Source organism: Chanodichthys erythropterus, chromosome 13 (assembly GCF_024489055.1).
Source record: "Chanodichthys erythropterus isolate Z2021 chromosome 13, ASM2448905v1, whole genome shotgun sequence".
Lineage (NCBI taxonomy): Eukaryota > Metazoa > Chordata > Actinopteri > Cypriniformes > Xenocyprididae > Chanodichthys > Chanodichthys erythropterus.
The window spans coordinates 51085681-51098946 of NC_090233.1; the positions used below are offsets into that span (position 1 = coordinate 51085681).

At 45.9% G+C, this 13266-nt stretch overlaps 1 protein-coding gene across 1 annotated transcript in view; it reads left to right on the top strand.

Annotated features, from left to right (window-relative positions):
• The window catches only part of srrm3 (serine/arginine repetitive matrix 3), a 47360-nt gene that overhangs the window by 16653 nt on the left and 17441 nt on the right, over positions 1–13266 (top strand). The window contains exons 4-7 of the mRNA XM_067408411.1: positions 1420–1497; positions 2746–2814; positions 12222–12257; positions 12816–12866. Coding sequence (XP_067264512.1) covers positions 1420–1497; positions 2746–2814; positions 12222–12257; positions 12816–12866 — 234 coding nt within the window. The remainder of the gene's footprint in view (positions 1–1419; positions 1498–2745; positions 2815–12221; positions 12258–12815; positions 12867–13266) is intronic.

The window sequence follows — 13266 nt, forward strand, 5'->3', positions numbered from 1 at the left end:
TAATAATAAAAAAATCCTTAATTTTCCTCAATAAAAACCTTTATGCACTATAATGCAAAATAACTAGATTACAGATAGACTAGATGTACAGTGCCCATAGAAGATTTCACTGTTAATAGTGCATGGTACTGCAAATAATTCACCATGATTGGGAAAGTGCTCTCAAAAGGCCTCTGGGATAAAGATTTAGAAAGGCAGTGAGGAGAAGGCCACAAAAACATTTCAAAGGCTTTAGTCCCTCTGAGTACTGTCCAGAGCATCATTAAGAAGTGGAAAGCGTATCACACCACAAACACATTAACTAGATCAGGTCATCTGTCAAAACTGGATGACCGAGCCAGGAGGACATCAGAGAAACTACCAAGAGGCCAAAGGCAACTTTGAAGGACTTAGAAGGCTTTATGGCTGTGACTGGTCAGTCTGTACATGTGACAACTATCTCACAAGCTTTACACAAAGCTGGCCTGTATGGCAGGGTAGCAAGAAAGAAGCATTTCCTGAAGAAGTGCCACACTCAGTCTTGTTTGCGCTATGCAAAGACACTCCTGGAAGACTCTGATGACATCTGGCAAAAGTTGCTACGGTCTGATGAGACCAAAATTGACCTTTTTGGGCTGAACTCCAAGCACTATGTTTGGTGAAAAGAAAACACAGCGCACCCCTTAAAACACACCAATACTTCCTCATGGTGGTGGCAGCATTATGTTGTGGCGATGTTTCTCTTCAGTGATTGGTCAGGATTGAAGGGAAAAGGGATGCTGCCATGTACATCCAAATTCTTGAGGGAAACCTGCGTCTCTCTGCTAGACAGCTGAAGATGGGCAGGTCATTCATTTTCCAACACAACAATGATCCTATACATACCTCCAAAAGAACAATGCAATGGCTTAAGGATAGGAATGTGAATGTCCTTGAGTGGCCAAGTCTGACTTAAATTCCATAGAAAATCTGTGGATGGACTTGACAAATATTCCCCAATCTAGGTGTGCAAAGCTAGTACAGACACATCCAAAGAGATTATTGCCTGTAATTGAAGCAAAAGGCGGCTCTATGAACTGTTAAATCAGGGGACTGATGACTTTTCCAACCCTGTTATTTTCGTTTTTCAGTTTTTGAAAACTGTTGCCTTTTTCTTTTCTTTTTTGTTGTAAGGCAAAATTTGTAAATAAAGCTGGAAAAGTTTTTTTTTAATCAAATAGGTTTTGATTTCAAGCTGTATGACAAATAAAGTAACCATTTTAAAAGGGGTATGGTGATTTTCTATAGGCACTGTACCTACTTTTCCAAAAAGATGTAAAAATGTAACAGAATTAATTACTTATATAAAGAGTAACCTAATGGAAAACATTAATCACATTTCCCAGCACTGTATAGCCTGCACTGCATTTCCCCCCCTCTACTCCATTTCTTGTCTTCAAGATCCAAAAGGAAATCCAGTAGTTCGCCTTCCCCTCGGCCAAAGAAGAGGAAAAAGAAGAAGGCAAGAAGACACAGTCGGTCAGTTTGCTTTCTGTGGCTTACTGAAATATTGTACAGCAAAGTCAGTTCACCTGGCAGCCAATATACTGTGCATATGTAACGGAGCTCAGCTAGTAAGATCTGTGCGAGTAAATACTGCGCAAATGTTCTGTATGCATATGTAACCTCTACTTTCCCCGCTCTGTGCGGGACTCGAACCCGGGTCCACCGGCATGGGAGTCAGGCGCTCTAACAAGGAGGCTAAAGACAGTCTCTTGCGCACCCCTTGAGATCAGGGGAGTGAGGTTTACACGCACAGCTCATACCAGCCTATGTCCGTTACACTCACTCCCATCCGGGTCATGGCACCAATATAACTCTTTCTGTTCAAACCACCCGCTCTAAGCAGGACTCGAACCCGGGAATACTGTACCTAACGATGCAACTTTAAAATCAGCTTCTACTGTGATCTGTTACATGACGCATTTTGAGCTAAAAGTTGCAATGTAATACTTGGGAGTTAAGCCGCGTTTCCACCGAAATGACCTTTTCCACCCCCAGACCTGTTGCTGTCTGCGCTTCCATCACAGTCTAAAGTACCATGAAGATTAGGCAAATTAGTCCAGTGACGTAGGACTGTGTGTGACTTTCCAGTTCCCGCTGGATTTCGTCCTCCACATATTTGATTAATAAAGCCTGAACCCCGTCGTCAGCCCATCGGCTGTATTTTCTGCAACTCTTACTGCAGTCACCACAACAGACTTTTAAAAATGGTGGTTGAAATAAAATTCTGCGTGGAGTCAACCAATCAAAATGCTGTGTGAACTCAACCAATCAGCATGTTCAGCGCCCAAGTCCCACCCCCGAAAGTTCCTGAACTTTGAAAAAGTACTACCTCGTGAACAGGGACTTTCTGAGGTGGAATTTTTTTGCCCGAAACTTCATTTAGACCCTGGTCCCTGCAGTCGAAACACACCGAGTACCACCCCAAAGTCCCTAGTTCCTGGGGAAAGTTCCTGAAGTGAAAATGAGGCTTTAGTGATTTGAATAAACCTTTAACTCTAAGCAGTAGTTCTGATAGTGCTTGACGTACTGTAGCAAGAAACGCTAAAATGCAAGAGTAAAAAGGGTCAAGAAGATATAAAATAAATGTAATTATTTTTTGCGAATGAGCCATTTTCTATTTTATTTCTATTCATTTCTATTCTAAAATGGAAGAACATGATGGTATGTGGTTGAGTGATATTTCATTCATCAGTATTCTTGTTGTCTTTGTGTCACCCACAGAGCTGACAGTCCTTCTCCCACCCGCAGAGACAAGAGGAAGAAAAGCGGAAAGAAACACAAAAGAGACAGGTGTGTGTGTGCGTGTGTGTGTGTGTGTGTGCGCGTGTGTTGATTATTCATTCACACCATTCACACCATCAGGTGTACATCATTCAACGATCAATTAACACTGATCTTCCTGCCAATATTCTGAGTCATTGCCTTTAGGGAACGTTCAGAATAGCACACTCCTACAAGAAATGTAGTATGTATACTATGTGCAGTATGCAAATTTTCCATATTCATACCATACAAATACCAATACTACATTAGGCAAAATATTTGTTTATACAGTATATACAGTACTGTGTACTTTATATGGTACTTTTATTATATTCAGAACACAGCCTCAAGTTTTTTTTTTTTTTGACAAAATAAAAAGGCTCTTTGAAGAGCATCTTGGGCAGACTTAAACTGTTCTTGTTAATATTTTATTATCAGCATTTGTATTTTGACCAGAAACATCAAGGACTAGAGAAACTAAACTCAAACTCCAAAAATAGGCACGTACAATAAAAGCGTGCTTTACACAAATACCTTTCCACATTCATAAAATGTTCATGATATTATCTCAGAAACATCTATAGTATTTTGTGCCTTTGAAGCCTTAAAATGTCCTAATTATTATTATTTTTTAATTAAATATGTCAGCATTTTAGATGCTCTGGTTTCTGTCTATCTTTTTATTATTATGCTTCGTCCCTGATTTCACCTGCACAGCATCTCGAGGAAAACAGAAATCATTTCCCAAAATGATTCCCTTGTGCTTCCTGTCTGTCCGTCTGTATCTGTGTATCACTATGCAGGTTTCTTCTGAGTTTCCTTTTGTCATGACCTCTACACTATTAAAATTCATAAGGTGGATTTTCACATAGCAGTTTATTTTGATCATGCTATATGATTCTCTGTGTAGTGGTCTTGAGAGAGAGATCCTGTAGCTTGACTGGTAGAGCACAGCAACAGCAATGCCAAGGTCATGTGTTCAATTCCCAGGGAGCACACTGATAAAATGTAAAGCTGCTATGTCATGTCAGTCACTGTGGATAAAAGTATCTGGTGAATGAATAATTTATATTCTGAATTTCCGGTCAACAATTTTTGTTGGATTGTGGATCATGCCTGTAAATATAAACAACAAATATAAAAAACAACAAAATTATATATATATATATGTATGTATGTATGTATGTATACACACAACAATCAGGCATAATATTAAGAGCACTGACAGGCGAAGTGAATAACACTGGTCATCTCTTCGTCACGGCACCAGTTAGTGGGTGGATATATTAGGCAGCAAGTGAACATTTTGTCCTCAAAGTTGATGTGTTAAAAGCAGGAAAAATGGGCAAGCGTAAGGATTTGAGCGAGTTTGACAAGGGCCAAATTGTGATGGCTAGACGACTGGATCAGAGCATTTCCAAAACTGCAGCTCTTGTGGGGTGTTCCCGGTCTGCAGTGGTCAGTATCTATCAAAAATGGTCCAAGAAAGGAACAGTAGTGAACCGGCGACAGGGTCATGGGCGGCTGAGGCTCATTGATGCACGTGGTGAGCGGAGGATGGTCCTTGTGGTCCGATCCAACAGACGCGCTACTGTAGCTCAAACTGCTCAAGAAGTTAATGCTGGTTCTGATAGAAAGGTGTCAGAATACACAGTGCATCAATTTGTTGCGTATGGAGCTGGTAGCTGCAGACCAGTCAGGGTGCCCATGCTGACCCCTGTCCACTGCCGAAAGAGTCAACACTGGACAGGAGAGCATCAGAATTGGACCACGGAGCAATGGAAGAAGGTGGCCTGGTCTAATGAATCATGTGGATGACCATACTTACTATGGGAAGAAGGCAAGCCGGCGGAGGCAGTGTGATGCTTTGGGCAATGTTCTGCTGGGGAACCTTGGGTACTGCCATCCATGTGGATGTTACTTTGACATGTACCACCTACCTCATGTAAATGGTATTCCCTGATGGTTGTGGCCTCTTTCAGCAGGATAATGCACCCTGCCACAAAGCAAAAATGATTCTGGAATGGTTTGAGGAGCACAACAACGAGTTTGAGGTGTTGACTTGGCCTTCTGCAGGGGTCTAGTGGAGTCCATGCCTCGAAGGGTCAGGGCTGTTTAGGCAGCAAAAGGGGACTAACACAATATTAGGAAGGTGGTCATAATGTTATGCCTGATTGGTGTGTGTATATTTATAGTTCCACAGCTGTTCTAAACTAACTATTATTTTTTTTCCTGTAATGGTTAATCCACCAGTATGTGTGTAAGCTCTTTAGTCACAGTAGTGTTTCAAATTATTGTTGGGATTTAATGGCTTCAAATATGGGATTGTTGGGATATTGTTGGGATTTAATGAGGAACAACTAGAAACTATTTGGAAGTCAATAACAACAGAGACTGTGGAAAAGTACAAATAAACAATGCCAGCAAGATAATCCAGAAAATCAACAGAGTCAAAAACACAGGCAAACAGGCAGAAGTTCAAAACCATGAAACCAAAAACCAGAAGAGCGCTCAGAATTGCTACAGCAACACATACAAGACTTCGCAGAGAATGACAGATAACCAGGCTTGCTAAACAGGCTAATGAGACACAGCTGTCGACAATCATGGATGATTAGACCAGGCAGAGAGTTATGTGTAATGAAGTCCTTAATAGAGTGGTAATAGTCTGGAGTGCCCTCTGGTGGCAATCAAGGGCACTCCAACTGGAGATCGTAACAGTTATTTGCCTAATAAATGACAATAAATTTTTTTGTTTTAAAGGTGCCCTATAATTTAAAATTTAATTTATCTCGGCATACTTAAATAATTAGAGTTCCGTTCATGGAAATGACATACAGTGAGTCTCAAACACCATTGTTTCCTCCTTCTTATGTAAATTTGATTTGTGCAAAAGACCTCTGAAGAACAGGCGAATCTCAACATAACACCGACTGTTACATAACAGTCGGGATCATTAATATGTACGCCCCCAATATTTGCATATGCCAGCCCATGTTCAAGGCATTAGACAAGGGCAGCCAGTGTTAACGGCTGGATCTGTGCACAGCTGAATCATCAGACTAGGTAAGCAAGCAAGAACAATAGCGAAAAATGGCAGATGGTGCGATAATAACTGACATGATCCATGATATCATGATATTTTTAGTGATATTTGTAAACTGTCTTTCTAAATGTTTCGTTAGCATGTTGCTAATGTACTGTTAAATGTGGTTAAAGTTACCATTGTTTATTATGTATATATACTTATTATGTATATATATAATATAATCTATACTGTGTTCACAGAGACAAGAGCCTTCGCTATTTTCATTTTTAAACACTTGCAGTCTGTATAATTCATAAACACAACTTCATTCTTTATAAATCTCTCCAACAGTGTGTAATTTTATCTTTAGCCACGGAGCATAGCCTCAAACTCATTCAGAATCAAATGTAAACATCAAAATAAATACTATACTCACATGATCTGATATGCTGCATGACGAACACTTTGTAAAGGTCCATTTTAAGGGTTATATTAGCTGTGTGAACTTTGTTTATGCAATGTATTATAGAGTCTGGGGCTTGGGGGTGGGGAGCACGAGCATTTAAAGGGGAAGCGCATATTTAATTATGCCCCAAAATAGGCAGTTAAAAAACTGAATAAAAAAAAAATCTATGGGGTTGTGGTAAAGTTCGTAGTTGTGGGAGGAAAGAGGACAGGGATCGGCTTTTAGCTGCTGACAGTCGCTTTATTCTTTCTCAAAGAGAAAATGTCACACAAAGAACACAACAAAACAAAAGCTCGGTGCAACGCACACTTCAATTCTCCACATCCGAAGACGGGCTTCACTCCAATGGACCGGACGGCACACACGACTGTCAGCAGGCTCTCTCTCTCCTCCACTCCTGCTTCTCCTGGCGTTTTATCCTGTCTCCACGCCAATTACTGGAACGAGAAACAGGTGTCCGTAATTTGCATCTAACCCGTTCAATCACCGCGCCTCCCCTGACGCTCCCTCCTGTTGCAGAACCCGCTAAACCGCCCCCCCTCGCCACATACCCCCACCGCCCGACTCAGGCCGGGGAGCCGTCCGGCCTGTAGCCCCCCCCATTTCTGGAGAGGAAGTCGGCCACAGCCATCTGAACACCCGGCCTGTGGATCACTTTGAATTTAAAGGGCTGTAAAGCAAGATACCAACGAGTGATCCGCGCGTTGGTGTCCTTCATGCGGTGGAGCCACTGCAGAGGGGCATGGTCCGAACAGAGGGTGAACCCCCCCCCCTGGAGATAATCGCGGAGTGTTTGGACGGCCCACCTGATGGCTAAACAATCTTTCTCCACGGTGCTTTACTTAGCCTCTCTGTTGGAGAGCTTGCGGATATTGTACAGCACCGGCCGCTCCTCACCCTCTATCTCCTGGGACAGGACTGCACCCAGCCCCTGTCCGACGCATCGGTCTGCAACAAAAAAGGGAGAGAGAAATTAGGGGAATGAAGTAACGGCCCGCCACATAAAGCAGCCTTCACCTGGGTAAAGGCCTGCTGGCACAGCTCCGTCCACTGGACCGTATCTGGTGCATCCTTTTTAGTCAGATCAGTCAACGGGCTGGTGAGGTCCGAATAATTAGGAACAAACCTTCTGTAATATCCCGCCAGCCCGAGGAACTGTCTTACCTCCTTTTTGGTCTTGGGACGCGGACAGGTTGCAACCGCTGCTGTCTTATCAATTTGGGGACGCACCTGTCCATATCCCAAGTGGAAGCCCAGATACCTTACTTCCACGCGCCCAATTGCACACTTCTTCGGGTTGGCCGTGAGCCCAGCTCCTCTCAGCGATCTCAGTACAGCCCTCAAATGCTGCATATGCCGCTGCCAATCATTACTAAAAATAATAATGTCATCCAGATAGGCAGCCGCATACGCAGCATGGGGCCGTAACACTTTATCCATGAGTCGCTGAAAGGTAGCCGGTGCCCCGAACAGCCCGAACGGAAGGGTCACGAATTGGTGTAAACCAAACGGCGTCGTGAAAGCGGTCTTTTCTTTGGATAACGGAGACAAGGGGATCTGCCAATACCCTTTAGTTAAGTCCAGTGTCGAATAAAAGCGAGCTGTACCAAGCCGGTCAAGCAATTCGTCCACACGCGGCATTGGATACGCGTCGAACTTCGACACTGCATTCACCTTGCGATAATCCACGCAGAACCGCACTGAGCCGTCCGTTTTGGGAACCAAGACTATCGGGCTCGCCCAATTACTGCTGGATTCCTCTATTACCCCCATGTCAAGCATTGCCTCTAATTCTGCCTGAACCACTTTTTTCTTGTGTTCAGGTAACCTATACGGCCGGCTGCGAATCACCACGCCCGGCTCGGTCTCGATGTGGTGCTGAATGAGGTCCGTACGGCCCGGTACGGGAGAGAACACGTCGGCAAACTCAGCCTGTAATTTAGAAACATCAGTGAGCTGTGAGGGCGAAAGGTGATCTCCCCCTGGGGCCAGAGCGAGGGATTGTTTTTTTACATTCGCCTCTGGCCCAAGATCATCCTCTCCGCTAATCACCGTCGCCAGCATCACTGATTCCGCCTCACTCCACTTTTTCAGGAGGTTGAGGTGATAAATCTGACGTGCCCCTCTCCTATCGGACCGTATTACCTCATAATCGAGATCCCCAATTCGTCGTGTGACCTCAAATGGTCCTTGCCACTTCGCCAGTAATTTTGAGCTTGACGTTGGAAGTAATACAAGCACTTTCTCTCCCGGTGCAAATTTACGTAGATTCGTTCCCCTGTCATACAACCGGCACTGTCTGTCCTGGGCTTGTAACAAATTCTCCATAGATAGCCGCCCCAAAGTGTGGAGTTTTGTTCTCAAGTCCAGCACATACTGAATTTCATTTTTTGATTGAGACGGTCCGTCCTCCCAAGATTCTCTTAGGACATCCAGGACCCCGCGGGGGTGGCGCCCAAAGAGAAGCTCAAGGGGAAAACCCCGTGGAGGCTTGCGGGACCTCTCGCACAGCGAACAACAGGGGTTCCAACCATTTATCCCAATTTTTGGCGTCTTCTTGCACGAACTTACGAATCATGGATTTAAGCGTGCGATTAAAACGTTCGACCAACCCGTCCGTTTGTGGGTGAAAGACGCTGGTTCGAATCGATTTAATGCCCAACAATTCGTACAGTTCGCGTAACGTACGTGACATAAACGCCGTGCCTTGGTCAGTGAGGATTTCTTTCGGAATCCCCACCCGGGAGATTAAACTGAAGAGGGCGTCCGCAACACTCTTAGCAGAAATGTTGCGGAGAGCCACTGCTTCTGGATATCGGGTTGCATAGTCCACAATGACTAGAGCAAACCGATGTCCTCTCGCTGATCGCTCTAATGGCCCGATGAGGTCCATACCAATTCGTTCGAAGGGGACCTGCATTAATGGAAGGGGCGCAAAGGCGCTTTTGGGGTGGCCGGCGGATTTACCAGCTGACATTCACGACAAGACGCACACCACCTGCGCACGTTCTCGTGAATGCCCGGCCAAAAGAATCGGGTCATGAGGCGATTTAGTGTCGCTGTTTGTCCTAAGTGTCCAGCCATTGGGTTAGAGTGAGCCGCATGGAAAAGCATTTCCCTGCGGCTCTTTGGTACTAACAACTGGGTTGTATCTTGTTTTGATTGAGCGTCTTGGGTCACTCGATACAACCTATCTTTAATAATCGCAAAATAGGGGTAAGTCAGTGGTCGTCCAGGCTGGAGAGACTGACCGTCGATCATGCTGACCCTCTCAAACGCATTTTTCAGCGTCTCATCGTGAGACTGCTCCAGGGGAAAATCATCACGGTCCGAGAGAATCAGTCTCCCGATTCCGCTCGGTTCCCCTGAAGCAGACACCACTGGTCCCTGATCAGTCTCCCCCGCCTGCACTCGCACTTCCTTCCCCCGCGAACATCTCTTCCAAGAGGCACCCGAACATAAATGTCCCAATAATTTATTAAACGCGGGCCAATTTGTCCCCAAAATTATCGGGTGCCGGAGGTGGGGATTAACTGCCACCTCTACACTATGCTTTTGACCCCTAAATAGAATCCTGACCGACACCAACGGATAACTCGCGATATCCCCGTGCACACACCGTACCCTAACCATGCGGCCTGTATCCAATGCCCCGGATGAAATCAGGCTTTGATGCACCGAGGTTTGGTTACAACCCGAGTCCACCAAAGCCTGATATGTACCCCCCTTGATACTCACTGGTATCTGGTACTGACCAGCTTGACCGGGGGCAACCTGCAGGTCGTCCGGGACCCGGATCAATGTCCCCACCTCCATCATTGGACACCGGTCTAAAAAGTGATCCGGGTCCCCGCAACGCCAGCAGGCCGGCCCAGACCTGCCCGCCGCTCCAGTGGCGGAGAACGAGCCGGATGATTGGCGTGGAGAGAGGGAGAAGCAGGCGCGGGGTCCGGTCCGGCGGTGGCCAGACCCGCCCCCCTGGGCGGGGCTCTCGGAGCCACGAACGGCCGGAAATCCGTTCCACCCCGCCCCCGGGGTGGAACACGGGCGAGCCGGGCGGACGGGACCTAGGAACAGGGACAGGTCGAGAGAGAGAGAGAGAAGGGGGAGAGGGGGAGAGAGAGACAGATGGTAGGGGCTCGCCGACCCCTGGGCACGCCACCAAGTGGTCCTCCGCCAGTTGGATGGCCGAATCCAGCGACGTGGGCCGGTGGCACTGGACCCACTCGGCGGTCTTCCTCGGGAGCCGAGTGGTGAACTGCTCCAGCACCACACGATCGATGATCTGCTCCACGCCACCTCCGTCGGCCATCAGCCATTTGCGGCACGAGTCCCGGAGCTGTTGGGCCAACACGAAGGGCCGGCCCGCTTCCCCCAGCTCCAAAGACCGAAATCGCTGACGATGCTGTTCGGGGGAGCGGCCGACCCGCTGCAGGATGGCCCTCTTCAGGTCGTCGAAGACCAGGAGGTTCTGGATGGGCAGCTGCTGGGCTGCCACCTGCGACTCGCCCGACAGCAGGGGACGAGCCGCATGGGCCACTGGTCCCGGGGCCAACCGGACACTTCAGCGGACTTCTCAAACAAGTCGAGGAAGGCCTCCGGGTCATCGTGCGGGCCCATCTTCTGGAGTGGCAGCTGGAAGGAGGCAGCAGCTGCCTCGGTGGTTCCCACAGGAACCTCCCGGTCTATCCAGCTCCGGAACCTCTCGCGGTCCTCCTGCTGGCCCTGGATGATGGCCTCGAAGCGGCGCTCCTGGTCGTTGCGAAGATCCACCAGGGCCCGATGTTGTTCTTGGTGAAGGACCGCGAGGGATGCGATGATGTCCGCAAACGGCTTTCCAGCGGCGGGGGCTGCCTGCATGGCGGCGGCTTCCGTCTTTTCCTCCCGGGTTTCGGCACCAGTGTGGTAAAGTTCGTAGTTGTGGGAGGAAAGAGGACAGGGATCGGCTTTTAGCTGCTGACAGTCGCTTTATTCTTTCTCAAAGAGAAAATGTCACACAAAGAACACAACAAAACAAAAGCTCGGTGCAACGCACACTTCAATTCTCCACATCCGAAGACGGGCTTCACTCCAATGGACCGGACGGCACACACGACTGTCAGCAGGCTCTCTCTCTCCTCCACTCCTGCTTCTCCTGGCGTTTTATCCTGTCTCCACGCCAATTACTGGAACGAGAAACAGGTGTCCGTAATTTGCATCTAACCCGTTCAATCACCGCGCCTCCCCTGACGCTCCCTCCTGTTGCAGAACCCGCTAAACCACGCCCCCCTCGCCACAGGGGTATTTTAAGCTGAAACTTCACAGACACATTCAGGGGACACCTTAGACTTATATTACATCTTTTGAAAAAGCATTCTAGGGCACCTTTAAACAAGTTTTTGACAGATTCCTATATATATAATTAGATCATGTGATCATACAGTGATCACACACTTTATGTATCTACTGACATGCTGCATATTCCGCAAGTCCATGTAAACTTTTGTAAAGGACAGATCATTTGTATTTATCTCCTGTTACCCTGACGGCTTTACTGACCTTCTGCGCTTTTCCCATATCAGAAGAGCATGACAGGACTGACAGATGCTTGTCAGTTCTGTCAGATTTATATAATAGTATCCACACTAGGAAAACATGGTGCTTCTTGTGTAGATGTCTTATCACAGCAGCTTCAGTACTGTCAGACTGCGTACAAGGGCAAAGGTGTGAGAGAGAGTTAGAAATTGAGCATAGAAATAAAATCAAGTCTTTCTCCTTTCAGTATGAATTGAGCAAAATCATTTAAAGGTGAAACCGTGGTTTATATGGTGTGTTAAATCACCCAAATGAACCCTAAATCTTGCAAATATAAGGCATAAGTTGTTAAAACAGATGCACTACAAAATCCACTGATGTAAACGGCTGGTGATCACAATCTGATATCTAATCCCTCTGTCTCAGGTCCACATCTGGCTCAAGGAGGAAGAGGAGACACAGGTAAACACCGAGCTATTATGAGATGCTTTAGAATAGATATTATGATTTGAAAACTGTTTTGGAGTCTTATTAGTCTTCCAGAGCCGACATCCACTTAGAGCCATCTATTGACATGTGAAATAACCAGCCACAGTTCATTTGGCTTATATGTGCTGTTTGAATCAATGATACAATTGGTAGACTGGCCTAAAAAACACTCATTCAATACGATATTAGTCTGTCAGTCTCTGAAAAGATGTTCAGACAGCACTGAGGAAAATAGCAGAAATGTAATAAGTATTGATCATTTCACCGACATAACTCTCATGGACATCTAGTTTACTCTCTACTACTATAAGTGTCTCTCAAACAACATATTCAGTACCAATAACCTGGTAAACATTGTGTCATCCAATGATTATTTCTTTCAAGTGCTCACTGGTGCAGCTGGTAATGTGTAAACAAGAACTATAGTCTGTTTTCTTGCATCAGACTGATATAAACCCTTCGATCACACTTGAATTTAAGGCTTTTATACTCCTCTCCTGTATTCAGTTCATGTTTGTTTTCTCCTTTCAGATCTGGTAGCCCCAAAATGAAACACAAAGACAAGAACAAACAGAAGAAGAGGTGAGTGATGTTTGTTCTGCTGTTTACTTTTCTAAAAAGATCAAATGTTTTTATTTCATTAAGTATTACGATGCCTCAATCTGACCATGAAAATCCAATGCACTGATTAGAGTTTTATCAATTAATTGTATTACTTTTTCTAATCAATCAGAGTTGTAATTTTTGAATTGGGATAGTAAGCAGGCACCTTGCAACCATCTAGAATACTTTAGCAGCTGCCTAGCACTGACAACCACTCTAAACATTTTAGCAACTGCATAGCAACACCCTGGCAACCAGCCACAAGACCCTAGTAACCATGTAGAACACCCATAGGAACCACTTAGCAATGCACTGACACTCAGTTGAAATGTTTTAGCAAATGCATAGCAACACCCTGGCAACCATCCATCACATCCTG